Source organism: Poecilia mexicana, unplaced genomic scaffold (assembly GCF_051168715.1).
Source record: "Poecilia mexicana isolate PSO_F unplaced genomic scaffold, ASM5116871v1 scaffold_5, whole genome shotgun sequence".
Classification (NCBI taxonomy): Eukaryota; Metazoa; Chordata; class Actinopteri; order Cyprinodontiformes; family Poeciliidae; genus Poecilia; species Poecilia mexicana.
The window spans coordinates 26,184,934-26,204,814 of NW_028263374.1; the positions used below are offsets into that span (position 1 = coordinate 26,184,934).

General features: G+C 38.1%; 1 protein-coding gene across 1 annotated transcript in view; it reads right to left on the reverse strand.

Annotated features, from left to right (window-relative positions):
• The window catches only part of LOC106921010 (neuron navigator 1-like), a 41,546-nt gene extending 22,327 nt beyond the window's left edge, over positions 1–19,219 (reverse strand). The window contains exons 1-3 of the mRNA XM_088005802.1: positions 18,112–19,219; positions 11,188–11,290; positions 9,735–10,091 (exon numbers count right to left, since the gene is read on the reverse strand). Of these exons, the coding sequence (XP_087861928.1) occupies positions 9,735–10,091; positions 11,188–11,290; positions 18,112–18,802 (1,151 nt within the window). The 5' untranslated portion in view covers positions 18,803–19,219. The remainder of the gene's footprint in view (positions 1–9,734; positions 10,092–11,187; positions 11,291–18,111) is intronic.
• Positions 19,220–19,881: the final 662 nt, after the last annotated feature.

Genomic DNA, 19,881 nt, shown 5'->3' on the forward strand with positions numbered 1-19,881 from the left:
CGTGACTCATGCTGAACCACGAAATAAGTTTTTTGCAAACAAGAACATGCCTGTACTTTTTAACAATTATCTACATAATTGCTTATAGCTGTAATATGTGCACATTTAAGTTAAAAAAAATAAATAAATATTTTTAAAATGGTGGCTCGTTTGAACCTCCATACAGGAGGTACATTTCAGTGAAGGAGATAATTAACAGCCACATTACAGTGTCCATTCAAAATCTCGTTTCACTGGCCTTAATAATTTTACAACCAAATACATTCAGTATTTTAAAACAATCACACGTGTTTTTAGATGTGTTTTTTTCCCTGTGAAAATACTCAGTATTTTTGCGCTATTTCAATTATTACTTCATAATCCAACAGGCTATAGAGATCAACGTCTATTTAAAAAAGCGTTTAAAGTGAACGAAATCGGCGGATTTAAATGTACCTAAAAGTGCACGTAGAGTCGGAGAGTTACCTTGGTGTAAGAAGTAAAGTCCTCCTTGATCCTGCCGCTGACCGCAACGGAGGCACTTTCAAAATACGACCGCTCATTTGTGTCTTTTTCTAGCTTTTCACTTTAAGTGACAGTAAATCCTCTTAATTGTCCGTAAGCGAGTACTATTCACATCCTGTGAAAGCAAAGACCCACTCTCACCACTCATTCAGCCAGCAGAAAGGAGTCAGGCTACACCCATCCCCAAATGAAAAACGAGAGAGGGAGACGGGAAGCGAGACAGAGCGAGAGAGAGAACTGACTCCGATGTTTAATGAAAGGATGATCACCAATGACGACGCTAACCCTTTAACTTTAGCTTGCTTTTTTAGGAAATTAACACACATTAATTTAACACTTGGCAAAAACTCTCGCTCTATAACAGTTATAATTAACTTAAAAACGTCCTTGAACTTAGATCTTTACGGAGGCTGAAAATTTTAAAGGGCGCATATTATGTATTTTCCAGGCACATAGTATCATTTTATAGCGCAATTAAGTAACTATGTTACATTTGTTGTTATAAAAATGATGTGTATACAGTATACCAAACATAATTTAAAATAAATTTGACTTTGCAATTTGATGGCTTGAAATGGGCATCTGTCTCTTTAAGAAGTTCCTACTTTGTCCAATACTCCACCTTCTGCATATCGTCACAATAATGCTCCTCCATGATGCTGTTTACAACCGTTCTTAAGCTCATTGAACTGAGAAGTAGTTCGTATGATAAGTGCAGAGGATGCGCAGTTCCACCAAGTGTTTTCTCCCGAATGGCTACCAGGGGAGATTAAAGGATTTCTCAAACATGCATGAAATAACTGAAGCAACACTACACATCTGTTTGTTATGACGCAATTACATGATAACATAATATAAAGCTAGAAAAAGTTGATTTTACATAATAACCTTGCACTTTAATAAACAATCTAAAAAAAGTCAAAAGCCAGCCTATAGAGAATTTTGCAAATAGTTTGACTTTTATGTTCTTTACAAAATTATTTATCATACATGAAGACATTTTTAAATGCAGTATGGAAAAAAAATGCAGTTCAAGGTAGAAATCTAAATCTCTCCAAGTGAAACCACAAGCCCACAGATGACACAAGGATCTCCAGTGATGCATGAGCAGCTTTGGAAAACCCAACCTCCCCCTCTCATTAGTAGTGGAACAGTTATATTCATTGCAATTTCTGGTGATCTCATGTCAGTAAAACACTCCAGGAGGTCAAAGCTTTGGGACAAGATGGATTTGCACCCCATCCACATCATCAGTCTTGATTTGTAAACCCTCCATTTATTCAGACTGAAAATGAGGGTTCAACGTGACCAAACAACATACTTACCAGGTAAGTAATTTCAAAACATAAGAGCACAACTGTGTTTTTCATTATCAGTGATATTTTAAATGATTGTTAATAAATGCACAGAAGCTATTTCTATGACACAGTGAAACATATCTACGATTTATTCAGGAAAGATGAACAAAGATGCTACTTTTTATTATGTTGTGCTTTCTACAATGATTGTATCTGCAGGTCAAAGCTTCACAATAAATGGAGACAAAAAAAAGTTTACAAATGCTCAAAGACAATTTATTTCAGGACTTTTGTACACACTTTTACCTTAAGTATAAATAATGATAATATTAATGGAGAACACTATTTCTTCTGATGCCTGTTGATTTTCTTTGCTTTGCTCACAAGGATCATAAATCAGTGGTTTACATAGCTGTTGATCACATATGGCATTTATTCCTTAATACAACTTAAAAGAATGAATATTTGTCTTCCAAGAATGATATTTGATCTGAAATGTTTACAGGGCAAAAAAAAGTGTGTCGGTGCTCACATATCCTGTTTATCTCAGCCAGACCACACTGTTACAAAAAAAGCTGTCATCCAAACAGCCTTCCAGCAATGTTTGCACTTTATAGTAACAACTGTACTACACTGATAAGCAAATGGGTTGTGTAAGAAAACATCCTCTGTAAATTTGCTTTGTATGTTTTGTAAAGCTGCCAACATGAGGTTTTTGGGACATTTACACTTGGCAAATGCAGAGAGATATCAAAGCATCTGTCTGACTGAGACATAAAACATTCTTACATTATGACCTTTAATTGTAGTTGCCTTTGATCTCTTATTTTTGCTGTTTCCTTCACTTTTGATAAACTGGTCTTAAAAACATTTGATTGGCTGGACCAGTGGCATTGTTAAAACATCATAAGACATAATAAAAGACAGAAATTACTAATTTAATTTAAAGATTAGCTTGGCACTTATGAGCTTAATTTGAACAGCAGTTTGACAGGAAAGAGGGTGAAAAGAAAATAGGAAGATGTGGCAAAATAGCCCAGCACAGCCACTTTGAGGACTACAGTCTCTGTATGTCGTTCACCTGCTCTACCAACTCAGCCACTCTTAATAAAGACACTCCTTATCATTTATTTTTAATCAAATATGATCTGTTTAGTAGTACATAAAACCATAGCTAATCTATGCTATGATTTTTCTATGCTATAATCTATGCATAGCTAATCAGTCGTGCAACTGTTGGTTTAACATTTGCATAAAAGGTTGAAAAATAAGTCAACAAATTTGTGTTTTGCTCTAAAGCAATGTGTTGGACAACAATTAATCCCAGTAGGAGACAGCTGCACCAGACTGTGCTGTTCCTACTCATTCAAAAAGTCAACCTCTCTATTATAAGTCTCAAAATGTACAATCTGCACTGCATCTAATACTTAATACTTATACTTTGAATACTTTGAATTTCTGCAGTCTCTATGTCAGGTAATGATTTTAAGACACCAGCAGGGGGCAGAAATAATTCAAACTCACCCCGAGATAAAAATGTAGTGTTCATCCTCTTTCACAGTGTATCAAAATGAAGCACCACTTAGCATTCAGAAAACTAAATGGCTTTTGAATCATAGGAGGAGTAGACATTTGTCTGCTGCATCCAATTCTGATGCACAGTGTGGGAAATTACTACAGAAAGAAAGCATCAAAGCATAGTACCGTGAGCGGGGGATTTATGTCAGCATAAGTTTATTTCATTTCAAGTGAATAAAGATGGAAAAAGAAGCACAACCTCGGATCCTCCTGGTGCATGATTTTGATTCGTATCAAGGTTGACCACAGCCAAACAAATAGGATTGGGCAGCTTTCATTGCAGAACAGTGAAATAAATGGTTCTGAGCTGCATCAGTGACTGTGTCACAAAGTGTATTCACCATATATCTAAGGGGCCTAGAAACATGAACATGGCAGTTGATTACTGGCCTAGAAAATTAATGTAGAGTCAAAATCAGTGTGATCGGTCACTGAAGTCTGAAATCTCACTGAAGCAGCCAACAGAGAAAGTCTCATGTGGCACCAAATCTAGAGACAACAATTCAACCATTTTAATACTATCTGGTTTAATAGGTTTCTTCTAATCTGTGTTTATGTTTAACATGCTTTTTTTTTTTTTTTTGCTGAGTAGCTGCTTGCTGTGAAGAGATTATGCTGAAAAAAAAAGCACAGCTAACCATTAAAAAATCATTTCTGTACCAACTTTGGAAAACTTTCCACCTGGGGCTGAACGGCAAGTACCACAAACATATCCAGACGACCACACGCAGACATGATACGGGGATGATTCACAGTCCCGGGGGTGCTGCTGTAATGGTTTATTATTCACAGCGCTGAGGACTCTAGTGAATGTAAAGGCACATTTGGTTTTAGGGGAGTCTTTGTAAGTCATTGTTTCAATGACCCTTGTTGAGAGCTCCATATTGACCCCAGATGTGTTTTAGAGAGACTGTGGGAGATTGTGTGCTCTGTTGGTTTAACAGTAACCAATTTATACCATAACAGACAGAATTATGTCCCTTAAACAAATGCAAACTACACATTTGCATTCTTTAAAATGATGTAGTGACAGTGAGAAAGACTCAGAAATTAGAAATACTTTTCACTGGACTTCATAAAATTGTATTCTCCAAAATGTTTGTCACAGACCAAAGCACCAACTTTTGTACTGATAGATTTAAATGGGTCAGAAAAATATGGGAGGTTTTAACAGTCAGGGAGGTACAAAGTGACTAAGACCAGAACTTAGACAGGAAAGGGAAATTAAACACAGACTGCTGAGGGAACCGATCCAGGATCGGATGACTGCAGCAAACCTTTGGTGCATAATGGAATGCATTTGTCAATAGACAGTTTCCAGGGAGTGAGCAAGGCTGTTAGTATTCCAGCATTTCAAAAACTGACCTAAATATGGCACATTCAAAACATTGTAGATGTTTTGAAACTACAGACTGCACAGCTTGGCTTCGGGTAGCATACCTTTGCTGATGTTGCAAAATTAGTCAAATTCTTTTCTATAGATCACAGAAGCAATGGAAGAATTCATCACACAAAACATGACATGTCCTAAACCTAAGTTAGCAAATACAGCTACATTTCTCCACAATTAGTGTCACTGCTAATCTAGGGAATCCCATCTTGTAAATATCAGAAATAAACAAATAACATGCACACTGTTTTGCCCCTCAAAGAATAAAAAAACAATGACTCATAATAGCTTCTCTACAGTCATTTACTTGCAGAGCTGCTTTTTTTCCAGTTTTTTTCAGCCCTTTTATTTCACACAAACCATCAGCTGAATCTCACACATGCATCCTGCACACATTCATTTGCTCAGCAGCTACTACACTGACACACAAGGAAGCCCATCACTGGGTCAGTGGAGGACGGTTGCCATGGCAGCCCATCCCGAGCTGTGTTGGTGCTCGATTGTGATCAGTGGTGATGCTGCTGCTGAACCAGCCTACATCCTTTACTCTGCACTGCTGCCTCTGTGCTGCTGTATGGACAAAGCCCCATAAATATCTACATATCTACTATGGTCCCGTTGTGTAAAGATATATAAAGAAATATGTGTAATATGTGACACTATGAACATCCTCTTGTCAGTAAATTTTATCTGAAAACCAAACCCTACAAATTATCATAAAAGAAATATCAAATATATTTTTGCCACAATTTTAGCAGTAGAGATAGTAGTTTTGGACAAAATAAAAAGAAGAAACTAGTGGCTGCGATCGACTAGCAACCTATCCCGTTTCTTATCCAGTGGTCACTAAAATACACACCAGAACCCCAAAAAGGACAAGTGGGTTGGACAATGGATGGATGGAATTGTACTGTGTTTGAAAATGCAATTGTTCATTGTGTTTTGAGTTTAATCTCAAATGCGCTTTCTTTACAATGAGAAACAGAAATTATCCATACATTCCCTGCAGAGATGGCCACAGAATAAGATTTGTGTTAAGATTATGTTGAGAAATTCATCAATTTGTCTTTAGATAAACCAATCCCATCCACACAGACAAATGTAATTTCAGTGCTACACACCAAATTTACTTATAAGCTAATGAAAAGGGCTTTTGAAAATATACTTTTTTGTGATAATCAGGTCAGGGAGAAAGCAAAAATTAAAAACAAAACAAAGCGAGATTATTGTTGGTTCATTGCTTACATTTTGGATCACCCACTACTTCCAATAAAAGAGAATATGGTTATAATAGTTTCCTAGTCTTTCTAACAAATGTGTGGTGTCTTAAGATGTCTAAAATTATTATTTGTAATTATTGTACACTTTTTAAGAGTCGGAGAACAGACCATGAATTGTGTATGGATAATTCAAGTAATTTCTGACTGACAGACTGAGCAGAGGACAAGTCTAAGCAAATACATTGTATGTTGTTGTATCAGAATACTAATGCTGAAACCAAAGTGATTAGAGTCACATAGCACACAGTTATACAGACAGACAGTATTGTCTGGACTGACTGAATAAATCAATCCTTATTACACAACAATGTTTGAGACTTCAAAATTGAGAAACGGTATGATCATTTTTCTCCACAAATCTATACGCAGAATCATTGTCATATTAAAAATTTAGTGAAAAGATGGCATGTGTAAAAATAAAATAGACATTTTGTTAAGTCTAATTTCAGATCACTTAACTATGTAAAGATGAGAAAAAGCTGGGCCTTTACTGAAAGGCAACAGAAATTGCACCTCTACTTTACAGTCGATTTTCAGCTGGTTTCCATGGTTACCATGCAGGAGCCTGGTCTATTTTCAAAACCAGGGAGCTAATGGTTCTCAATGAGGCGAACTGTAAGTGTGTGTAGGGGGATGTAGTAAGAATGCAAATGGTTCACACATTTTGTAGAGGAAAACGGGGAGCTTGGGCTTCTGCACTCGCTTCAGAAAGTGGATTAGCTTTTTATCTGCTCCAAAGGTTGTTGGGAAATTTATGAGAAGAATTAATATTTGTGACGTAGCACCACCACAGAGGTTTTTCTGCTGCAGAAATAAGTACATTTTCCACTTATCCCATGTAAAGGGTAACGAGAAAAGCATAAGAACTTACGATTTCAACACATTCAAAGTTTCAGAATATAAATCATCAAGAAATTGAGCTATCTGTCTAATGGATTTATCCATTTAATGTATACATCTTTTGTGCCTTGGCACACAGCATGATGAGCTGTTCTTAAGAAAAAAATATTCTTTGTATTATAACTTACGCAATATCTGGGCTGCATATGTGATATAAAAAGCAAGGCAAATGGGTCGTAGTCACACTCTCGCATAAATGTATCTGGATTGGTGTATAATACATGTAAATTTAAGTAGATTGTAAGAAAAATATTCTGCACTTCATTTTCTTTTTATCCATCTTTTTCATCCCATTCCAACAAACCCAATTCCAACGTGTTCCAATTTAATTGTTCTATTTTTTTTTTTTTTTGCTCTAATTCCAAATAACTTTAAATGTGTGTCATCTCTTCTCTTCTTCTTACCACACACAGTAAGAATGTGACCTGGCACACAGGGCCTCGAGAGTGCTCCAGAGGCTGAGCTTAAATCCCTCCACATGTGCAACAAAGATAAAGCTGCTACTCCACTCTAGAGAACTGTCCTTGATTCTTTTTATGCCGAGTCTCACCGTCTTCTGAAAGTTGTGGGAGGAAATTAAACGACACACAAAGGACGGTAAATGACAAGTGCCATGGTGACAGTTGAGTGTGCACAAAAGAAAAGCAAGAAAAAAAAGAGGAAAAAGACATTAAAATTTCCATCTGTGAGATGTAAACTATTTAATGCATTCGGCACGTGCTGCATCCTTACACCAAGTGTGGGGCTATATACTTTGTAACCTTATGAGATTCTCAATCGGGACAAATAAGATGTTATAGTCAGCAAATAATCCTTCTAAGAAAGCTGTAAATGGTAGAAAATATGTTTTTTTTTTATGAAATCTGTTTAATAAGCCAGGACAGTATCATACCATCTTGAGCCATTGGTTGGGTACCAGTATCAAGCTACAGCCAGGTTTTCAGAGTCACCATTTCAAACCAGACAAAAAATCATCAGTGCTCTGATTATTTAAAGTAATTTTAATGAGACACAAGAGAAAAAGTTCCTGAATTTCCTCAGTCTCTATCAAGCATAAAGTAATGTGGTGCTGCCACATGATGCTGTGCACTGTTGACCAGCTGGCTAAAAAATGTTATTACTTTTCCCTCACTTTAAAGAAAGACTATTTCAATTAAAACATGGACATGATGTAGAAGCTGAAATAGGTACATCTTATGAATGTAGTTAAAAAAAAACATTTGGGAGTCTAAGAAAGTCTCTTAAACTATGGATGCTGGCTGGCTACCAAATCAGATTTCCTGACTAACTAACCAACTAACTTTATCTTTTTGTACTTGAGTTAGATCCCATTTTCCCAAAGCAGACTGATTGGACTGCATCTACCAGCATTCATACTACTGTAAGCCATCTTGTTGAGGTCAGAAAACCTTTTATAATCTCAAGCGGACCAAACAAACTGTCTTTGGAGTGAGAATCTCCTATGACGACGCCCATGCATTAACTGTTCAAACTTCAAAGTGTAACTTGAAGAGCGTCCTGTAGTCCCTCCATTTCCAGTGTACAACAGATGGTTGCTGGAAGCTGCTTTTCATAGTTGACTTGGGCGGTAATCCATAACGCAACCAACGACTCCCCCAAACAACCCATCCAGCTGTTTGAGCCAGATGCCCTATTTTTTTTTGACCAGTCCCTGGACATCGCTTTGACTATGACACTGATCACCTCAAAGTACGACAGAACTTTCTTAAAGTGCCTGGGTAGGGAGAAGTTAAAGTTAAAAATATAATGATAGAGACATTGTTTCATAATGTTGGTTTAATGTGTTTTTGAGTGGCTGAACCCACTGTTTCTCTGAGGAGTTGCTGATTGCATGCTGTGTAATTCTTTCTTTGCGCTGCTGAAAAAAAATGTGGCAAATAGTGTTTTGAATAACCAGGCCAAGACTGTGCAATGGTTCTGCTTCCTTTTCTCCTCTTTTGCTCTCCCTCACAAAGGTGCAACATAGACGTTTGTCCAAGTTTTTCATGCAGCAAAGGAATCTGAAGAAACATTTCCTTTGTCTCTCTAAAGACTAAAGGGGAGGCCTCGTGTGTAGTGTTTTATTGCCCTTTAATTTGTTCCAAATTGGTGCCGTTTTATCCAGATGTGGACATTATCAAGGCTCCCTTCTCCAATCTTCATCTCTACCTCTGACACACACACCAGCTTTCGACACAGATGTACATACACACACACACACCTTCCCCCCCTTTTTTTCCCTCCTACCCGCTCCACCTCATATGTCATTGCTGTGCTGATGTAATCTTATAACTGCTGTTTTGCTGACATTTATATTATTAGTTAGTCTTGAAGCTGTTTTTCAGTGTTCTATTCTCTTGATCATAATTTTGATTAGCTGATTTAAATGTCTGATTATTCATTAACTTTCAACCACTAAACAGCTTGCATGATTAGTAGTACTGGTACAGACAGAGGTGCTAAAATACCATTTCTTTCTTTATCAAATGTTCCAGACATCTACATCAGATGAGCAGCTGCTTGACATAAAGAGTGATGTTGATCAAATATATTGCCTGTCTTTTTCTTTTGCTTTCAAAACGCTGCTCGTCTGTGTGAATATGACATCCCGGTGAGGTCGTCAGTGATTTTTACTCTGACCTGATTTATTAAATGCCATGCTTTTTCATTACTACTTTAACAGGCAGGTGGAAATGTTCCATTTTTTGAACTTATTGCTTGTTATACTGCAATCCTCATTTGTTTCTGCTATGGCGATAAAAGTTTAAAAGCCTCCTTTCTCACCCATTGGCCAAGTTGTCGTCATCATCATCTGGCAGGCTCTTTCCTTGAAGGTCAGTATCACTCAGGTAACCAGACTTGAGATCAGGATCGTCGTCGAGACCTTCGATGAGTTCAATGCGAGACGTGCTACTAAGGCGACTGGAGCAGCGAGCAGGCATGGTGTGGGCTGCGTACTGGGAGGAGCTCTTGCTGCACGGGTATCCGCCACCTGTGGAAGATGGGGCATCGCCAGCCTGAAGACGAGGACTGGACTGACCATGGCGCCAGGACAGAGGTGAGGAGCGGTTCGACATGCTGGAAATGCTGCGGGCATTGGTCTCATCACTGTCATAGCCCACGTTGCTACTATCCATACAGCTACAAAGATACAGAGAAGGTTCAGAGGGTTCCACAGTTGTATTTGACTCAAACAGCTTAATATGTGCAAAATGTCACACATGTGTTTAAATGAGCACATTTTGCTTTCTCTTAAAAGAGTCCTTTAAAGAAACTCATATTAAGTTGCTCTTGAACTAGATGAAATGTCAAACATTCTTCAGGGAATAAATTATGACAAGTTACCGCATGAAACATAAAGACACAAATAAGGACGACCTGATATTTTTAAATGCAGCAATATGTGTGTGAATCCCAAAGTTTACTTGTTTTATAAGTAGGTCAGGGTTAAAAACGCCAAGCCTCGAGCATCTGCTATGTCTGTGGATTGCACAACTCGATGAACCGAGTCAACCAAATAAATAATGCAAAGTCTGTAGATATTTTTATCTCTTCTTTGTGGATAATTTATAATTATTGAGAACAATATTTTTCTTTTTCTCAGTTAACTGTTGATTATCTTGTATTCAAATGGCATCTGCAAGAGACAGAGGATTTAATACAAGATTTTAGACAAAATTACTTGGTAGAAGAAATGAGCTCAGCAAATGAAAAGCCAGTTATTTTTCTGTCGCTGATGATTGACCAAGCACTCACACAACACAAGAATATTATGTAAAGGCATGTTTTAATTTCAGTCAGAAAAAAAAAAATCAACACAACTTATTTTGATTTCTTTTAATTCTAAAAATACATAGCAAGTCCTAGTTTACAGTAAGGATTGCAAAAATGTCACATTCTTTCTGCTATAATTGTTGTACACTCCTCTTGTGACAAATCCATGTTTAGATCTACTGTTGTTCCATCAAAAACAAAGATTTCTGAAGTGAGTCGGCCATTTGAAAAGAGATGGAAACCAGATGTGCACCAGGTGGAAATCCCCCTAGCAGCTTTGGCACAACTGTTTACTCTTGATTATGTTATATATTGATTCATTCTGTGAGTTAATCTTCTTCAATTCAGGCTTTTTCTTTAAATATCAATCGTGTCTGATTAAACAAAACAAAACTTCATCTTGTGCTGGTATAGAACACAACCGCTTACACTAAAAAGCAAATGCAGATCCAGATGTGTTTACCTGTGGGTCAGCTGGGAGCCACGCAGACTCGACATCGTGTCTTCCAGATTCTGGCGGAGGTCAAGAACATTCTGCACAGTCCGCTTCCTCTGGGAATCTGGATCTGTGTGAAAACAAAGAACATCTTAGAGGTGTCTTCTGTTTCATTTATGCTTGAGTGTGTATTGTTTTAGCGTGTTTTTACACACAAACACTGATGAACTGCATGCGTAAAAGCTGGTTTGCGTTATTTGCATCTGCATTAGTGTGCCAGCTGTTTTCCATGCAGAAACTCATCCAGTGTATGTTCAGGTCATTAGGCAGAGTAATGGGCTGTTTCACTTTTTCAGACTACACCCCTCTGAACTGATGTGGTACTTCCTCAAGTTGTCTGCAACTTAGATTGCCCAGCAGGGGGATTCCCACCACACCCAAGATCTCTTTCAGATGTTTTCCTTCTCAACTGTATTTTTCCGATCCACTGATCATTAGCTAAGACTCGCATGCCTGAACTGTACCACCAAGCTGAATTACACCCACAGCAGAGTTACTCTACGGTTACTCTATGTCAGCTTATTTTCTCCCAGCTGCATGCATTATAAAGTCACTGGGTTATGACCATGTCAAATCAATATTACAGTACAATTAGGGGTCTTGTTGTGTTTGCTGTAAAATATGTCTCTATAAAAAAACAGGAATCTGGGGGTTTCCACTGCACAGCTGAGGCAAATAACCCAAGGGAAAGACAAATGACCAATAAATGCATTTACTAGGAAAGCTGGGTGAGTGGCAAAGACGTCAGGGGACCCCACACGTAACAGTAACGTGCTGAGCTTATACAAGGATGCTTAACTAATTTAGTAAAGGATCAAAAGAAAATAAATCAGACAAATCAACTAAGCAGAAACAGACTTTGTATATTTAAAACTTGTTGCGTCACCTACTTGTAAGCAAAAAACAGAAAAAGAACATCTGTTATTAAAGGTTTGCCCTTACATGTTTGGTGACCAATTTGGTTGCTGCGGGTTACATAGCTTAATGATAAACATAATCATCAAGCTATGTAATTTCCAAAGCTGTGAAAGCGTTGAGATATTTAAGTCAAATTTTAATTTAAGTGCATTTGACTGATGACCCAATACAGCCAGCCTTTTGCCAGAAGAAAACTGGCAAAAGAAACAAAAGATGAAACCCAAATAGAAATAACAGGATTTAAAAAAGGAGAAAGGAACCAGTGGTTCTACAGCTTGTGAAACCGCCAATATCAGCAAAAACTTTAAATCTTTGTTCGGCAAATTGATGTGTAGCAACATCACTGATGTCTTTCCTTCCTGGTAATGTGTTACCTAGGAAACCTGAATGTCCCTGAGAAACAAACTGCCAAGACCTCTACTTTTAGAGAGGCGCTCACATCTGCTAATGATTAAAATACAGTTCTATGCAACTTTAAACTTTTGTATACATTTTCTTTTTTTAATGACAGCCTTGAATCTGTTGCATGTTTTTGAACCAGATCATTCATTTACTCATACATCAAACTCAAAAATCAAAAAGGGGTGTACTTCCTCCATCTAAATCATGTGCCAACTAACAAATACCATTTTTTTTTTTTTACAGTTAGATATTTCTTATGTACAAAATGTGGCTATAAATTCATTAACAAAAGCCAATTGTTACTTCAGTGCTATTGCTCTACTTTTCTTCACTACGTTTTTGTAGACAGGATATGATAACATTTCTATTTTCTCATAAAATGACTTTGTCTCTACTCAGTAAATAAGCACTTCTTTTTCAAAGCAGAAATTGTTTCAAATAAAATTACTGTGAGAAAAACAGGAAATGTTATCCATCCTTTTTAAGAGATTAAACATAAGTGGTTGGAAATATCTAGTTCTCCTTTAATTTACTGCTCAATGTCTCATTTAGACATTTAATACGCTTTAATTCTGCACGTTTTAGTTGTGCCCTGCAGGACTGATTTTGTCCTTCACATTTAGTTGCTGTTATAATTTGCAAAGGTAATTTTAAACATTTGAGATAAAAATACTGAATAAGAGGCAAAATAAACCCATGAATCTTGGTCAGGTTTCCATAAATATGAGAAAAGCTAAATTGTTTTAGTGGGATATAGCAGCATATTATTAGGGCACTATGGTGATTTATTTTTCTTTTAACATACCACATGTCACCCAAAAAAAGTTCAAGGGAAACCAATTTTATTAGAATGAAGAGGGATGAACATCCTACAAAATCAAATTAATCCCATGGAATGCACTGAAGCAGGAATGCTCAATATAAGACACGTGTGAATCCCATCTGTTTTGAATACATCCTGTATGAAAAATGCACTGGACCCCTGTGTAACAGCTGGTGGTCCTTTAGCATCCTGCACTGCAGCAATGCCAACACCAGAGAAGGAAAACTTGGAATGTTGCTAAGGCAGATGTAACACCTGCGAATAATTGCCCACTGTCAGATGGTCTTGTTCATAAATGTTATGATTTTTTTTTTAAATGTGCCATAGTCTGGTTGATATAAAGCAGACCTAAATGAGGAACATTTTGTGAATTTAAAATAACTTCAGATAAGTTTCCAACTGATAAAGAAATAAACCAGCACATGTCAAACTTCACAAAATAATAATCATTTAAAAAAATTCTGACCCTTCAAATATGGCCAAGTCAGACAGAAGGTCTTGCACATGGCTTGAATTCATTAAGACAGTGTAATAAATAATCAAAGATAGTAAGGAGAAGATTTTGCAGCTTTATTCAGGTGCCATGATTACTTTTTATTCTGCTTTGTTCTATCTTCCCAGAAAGATTTTTTTTTACTTTATTACACAAGCTTTGACATTGCTTAGTGAAGTGGCAGTACTCTGAAAACAATGAGGAAAAGTAAACATTGCCAAATACATAATTGTAACACATTTAATGTTGAATGTGGTATCTTTACCTGAAAATATGCAAGTAAAAACTTTTGACTCCAGAATGTCTTTAATGTTTGAAACAATGTCGACTATTTTCCTGTCCCATTTTCCTTTCCACTGTAACGAATAAAGGTTATTATAACAGAGATCTGAGATGACAGATCCCAGACAATTATTATGAAATGAGGTTGTTCCTTTTCTTTTTTACTTTGCATTCAACAATTGGTCTGTTCTAATAATACACGTTGTTCAAGGATTCAATGCTGCAAAAACAGTCACTTTGAAAAATGTTTTCAAATGTCTTATCTGAAGTGGACCTGATGTTTTGGTCCACTTATGTACAAATTCAGCATGAAGAACACATTTTTATGTTCACATTGCAAAGGCAGCATTTGGATTTTTTTTATCCCTGTGATTGCAGCATAAATTTACATGGACAGCTTAATAAATGAGACCATTAACTAACTACATAATTCTTGATGTTTTGCTGGAAAACAAAGAGACCTTCTATGTTGAGAAGTAAAACCATTCTTTCAGGAAGCTCATTATAAGGTATGCAGCTGAAGCAGCTCAATATAAGGCCTTGAATGTACAGTAGGCCATAAATATAAAGCTACTTACAGTAGCATGCATGCTGACTGGATGTTAAGTTATAACTTAAATTTAACTCAAGCTAATAGAGTAAGTCAAAGGTGTCTTTCAGAATTGAATTATTGCTCTGCTTCAAGAAAGCAAAATACAGACACTAACGACTGCTAAATTTTAAAAAGTACGTTTAAGAATAGTGATCAAATTAGACATTTCATAAAATGATGTGAAAAACAGAAACTATTGTAATTTGGTTTTACTCATGTGACGTCACGAGCTGCGACGCAGTCCTACAGTAAAGTCCGTGCCGACATGCAAGCGTACAAACATATGCACACCCGTTAACTTACTGTTTGGTTTCGGCACAAACTGACGCGATTCATCGAGAAGTGTACACACAGTGTTCTTGCCTCAGCTGCTATATCCATCCTAGCTTATTTTCAGTGTCAAACATTTTCCCGATTCAGATATTCAAACTAAGCTATTTCCGGATTAAAACGCACCGGGAGGGAGTCACGTGACGACGTAATGACGTCATCAGGACACGGTATTAATTGTTTTCTATTAAATTGAGTATTGCATTTTGGCTACAGGCTTCTGTTTCTTCAATGTTATGCTTATTTCATTTTGTATATTTTGATGATAGTTATCTGAGTTATTAGTAATTGTTTTTGTTGTGTTTTCTTGTGGGCAGAGCCTGTGACTATAAAACAGGTCTCACCAACCCTGAAACTGAGTTTAATTTCCAAACAGGTCACACTGATGGTGATGGACTTTTGAGCTGCTGTGAAGGAACTGCAGTTTTTATTTATTTTTTTATTTTTTTATCCTATCTGGACATATATGGTCAATATGCTGCACAGGTTCTCCAACTTTTTTTCACCTGATGATGAGCACAATACCATCTAAAGTGAACTATGGTATTGGCCTATTGTTTTTGTCCTTCATAATAGAGTCCCGCTCTAATCCACAAGGAAATTTTTGGAATGAAAAGCGCAAAGCAAGTTTCTAAGGCAAAAGATAAAGGTTATGCAGGTAAAAGCATCCAGATGTACTTTAAGATGGTTGGCACTACAGGGTCACCCAAGATTAGGGTCAGATATGTTTGTGCATAGTAAATAAGGTCAAGTAGCCACATCAGCATTCTGAACAGTCAGGTTTTCATCTTTGAAAGGTCTTGATTTGCCAAGACGACATTGCATTAACAAGTCTGTAACAGTGAGTCACATTTGCATGCGCTAGTAACAACAGACTCTTGTTTGAATCACTTTAAAAAGTAAAATAAAATGACATGTTTCCAGTTTTTTTTTATTTCAAATGTAGACCTTTATAAACATTTTTTTTAATAAACACTTTTAAAAACATTATGATTTAGATCAAAGCCTTTAGGGATCCTTCTACATACCCCAGCATAGGATTGATGTGAATAAGTCAAGTTTATGGGTCACCTTGTTTGCACATGACTTTTTAGTTCAGTCAAACGTTCTTTGGGTCTGAACTCTGCTTTGTGAAGGCCACTTCAAAACTGTCCTTCAGTCAGCTTGGTGGCATGTTGAGGGACTTCCAGGTTACAGACTCACTTTTGACTGAGCTTTAACTTTCATGGCTAGCATCTTAAAGTCACAGCTGACCTTAACACCCATACAACCCAGTATTGCCAGTCCTTAGTTTTCCCCACAAATGTACTTATAATCATGACCATTAAGCCATTGGTTTCATCAGACCACAGAGCCTGTTTTCACATAGTCTCCATAAGTTATAGACTTTTGCTCTGAATGTATTTGCAAAATGTATTGTGCCTTGTTATGTTGCATTTATAGCAATGGCTTCTACTATACTGAGGGACATTTCAGAGCAAGTTAAAATAGAACGTCTTTCACTGTGGATAATGACACTCACCTGCCAGCTTCAGTAAGCATTTTCTTCAACATTTTTTTGTTGCTTTGGGGTTGATATGCACATTTCACACCACAACATGTTCATCTTTACTACAAATAATCAGTTCCCTACTTGAACTCAATAATGAAGGACCCTTGATGTACTTGCAAATAATCTTTAAAACTTTCAGGCGTCTGGAAATAGGGAAAGACTCTTCTTGTGCTACAATTCCTTGCAGTCCCACAAAGGACATGGAAGTGTGGATGATGCCATCTGCCCTGTGTTGTTTACAGTTCTCACTGGCTGGTATATAATTTGTGACAAACTTGAATGATTGATTTCTATACTGGTTAATGAGGCACGGGTAACATGTCGAATCGCAACAGATGTGTTCGTTAAAAGGCCTGAGGAGTCATGTTGATGATACAAAGTAAATCACATGTGAGCAAAAGCATGCTTGTCTGTATGAGATTTAATGTTGCTCTACTGTAGCGGTGCGTGAAATTGTGTAGATGAATCAATCGAGTAATCCAGGTTCATCAGTGGTATTGCAATGTAAAATTTCTCTCTCTGGTTATATTTATAGGGGATCACATTCCTTTCATGCAGTTTTAAATGTAGCATCAAGTATTTAAGTAAAATAAGAGCTGAAACATCGTTTTCCTCTTTTTTTATTTTAGGAAAGACTGAGTGCATGTGAAGCAGGCTTTGTGTTAAACAACATCTGGCAGATTTCCAAAGATAATGCTTTGTTCTCTGATGTGACTACAGGTGATAATGTTCCACTTGCCAGTGAATACAAAAGACTCTACATGTGTGAAGAGAAAGAAAACACAAAATAATCATCCATTAGAATCCTAATCACCATCTTGGATTATAAATCCTATTTTCATGTATGAAGTCTATCCAAAAACCTGACATACACCTACATCATCACAGTAGTAGAGAAGGTGTAAACCTAACTCTGGAGATGATTGAAGCTGAGAAGAGGTTTATATGTGTCTGAAAAAGGAATTCAATATGGCAAAATGTCGTTCTCAGCATTTTTTGTCAACATCTTTGGTTTTTTTGGAAGTGAGCATGGATATCTAGATGGAGCCTTGAGCCTCCAACACATGTTCCAGTAAATGAGAGCTTTAGAAAGATAATCAATCTGCTGGTAATAATTTCACAACCCCCCAGGCTTCATGAAGTCATCCTGTAATGTTTAATTTAGCAAGTGAGCACATTTCAGATAATTTAAGCCTTTGGCCATCAGACATCTGAGCCACATGTTGGAAGAGTATGAACAATGGCGTGCTATGATGTCCGACTATCTGCTCATCTTTCTGTGAAACAGTTCAGCTAAAATAGCATTCAGTAAAACAAAAGGAATACCAGCATGCTGTGCTCCCTCCCCCTGGTGAACTGCAAAAAAAACTCGCTCAGGAGAAATGTCGACCTGCAGCAGAAGCAGGTGCCGTGTTGCTGTATCAAAGGGGGCGTGGTGCAGAGAAGGGATAGCATGATGAGTGCTTCTAGCTCATAGTACGACACCCAAACCTACTTACCTAACATCTGACTGAAAAGAAGCTGCTCCAGGTCTCCTAGTACTGTCACCACCAGCTCTGGGTCCACCTTCAGGAAAGGCTTATCTCCTCCTTCCTCTCCCTGGGCTTTGGAGCCAGATTCTCCTCCAGCTCCGGCTCCAGCTTTCTTTGGGATGGCCTTTGCTTTGCTGGAGAGGATTTCATCGTCTGACTTTCCGTCGTCAGGTGCCTTGCTTAAAGGTTTCACCTCAGCAAATGGACCACGAGGTATCCGGCTCTGCTTGCTCAGGGCAGAGGGAGCAGCTAGGGCGCTGAAGGGCTTGGGTTTTCCCTGGAACAGTGAATGTTCAGATTTGGATAGGTTTCGAGAAAGGGGGGCACCCCCGCCGGCACTACTGCCACCCCCTGTGGTCTTTGGCTTGTTGGTCTTGGTCTGCCCTGTTCCAGGCTTGGCCATGTCATCACACCACTTTGGCTCATATAGGTGCAGCTTCTTCTCAGCATCAGTGAGGACAGCCAGGTTTGTCATCGACCTCTGCTTGCGAAGATTGGAGGGCACTGGTATCCTGCCCTCAGAACTGCCAGCCCGATAAACCTTCAGCTCCCCACGCTGTGTGCTCTGGGGCACTCCAGACTTGGCCCTCTTAGCTGCCATGCCTACTCCTTTGCCATCTGCTTGGCCGTATGCCTTGGTGCTATCCGTCCGTTCCATCTTCAAACCTCCTTCTTTGCCTTTCACACTATTCCCAAACACGCCTCCTCCATGAGACCATTATCAAAATGCATCAGGAGGGGGAACACAGTCTTCCTTAGTCAAACTCCTCTCCTTGTGTCTCCTTGTGTGGAATCATACATGTAAATTTCCCCCTCCAAGACAATCCTGCTGCTTTCTTTTCCTTCCCTCTGTATCCTTCTATCTCCCTCTTTCTTCCTGACGAGCTGCTGCAGCTGCTGCAGTTGCAGTGCAGCCCAGGCGCTCCCTTTCTCTCTTTCCTTTCTGTCCTCCTCTCCACTGTTTTTTCCACTCTCCTCCCTTCTGCACGCCCTCCTGCCGCCGAACCGCGCAGCAGCAGAATGACAGCGGAGGCACACGCAACAGCACTGCCTCCTCCCCTCTGCTGTCTCTCCTTCGCCTCTGCCTTCCCTCCCATCCTCCTTCCGCCCGTTCCTTTTCTTTGGTTTAAAGATGCTTTACCTTCTCTCACCAGAATAAGTCAAACACAAGTGAGCAACGAAAGGATGGATTTTAACGCCGGCATGCAATTATTCTCTAACATATCTTGATTTCCCACCATTTTCTGTGAGTCCTTTGTTCTTCCCCTCCCCCTCTTCACCTCTAGGGTTCACTGTTCAATACTTTTGATGAATAAATCAGATCGATCCTGTTATTAATAATCAAAGCAATAGATATTCAGAAGCATAGCTGCAAAATATAGCACATATTATAATCACTGTCATAATTCAACACAGTGTAACAACTGGAGCAACCAGATTATCTCTTGATCCTGTCTGAGCTTCCTTATGATATCTATTCCAAAATTCCTACCCTATAAATCATTTGCTGACCAGTTCTACACTGCCTTCCAGCTGTTTTCTATATAAACACAGGCAATGAAAGATTATGTATGCAAAAAAAGAAAAAAAAACCCTGCAGCTTGACAAATAAGAGAGTGAATGATAAGATGTGCCAGCATAAGCAAGTGAAGTGCCCAAAACCGCACTTTGGAAAAATCTTCTAAGTCACTTTTAAATGCATTTACATTTGCACAATAAAATAGCATGGGTAAATTA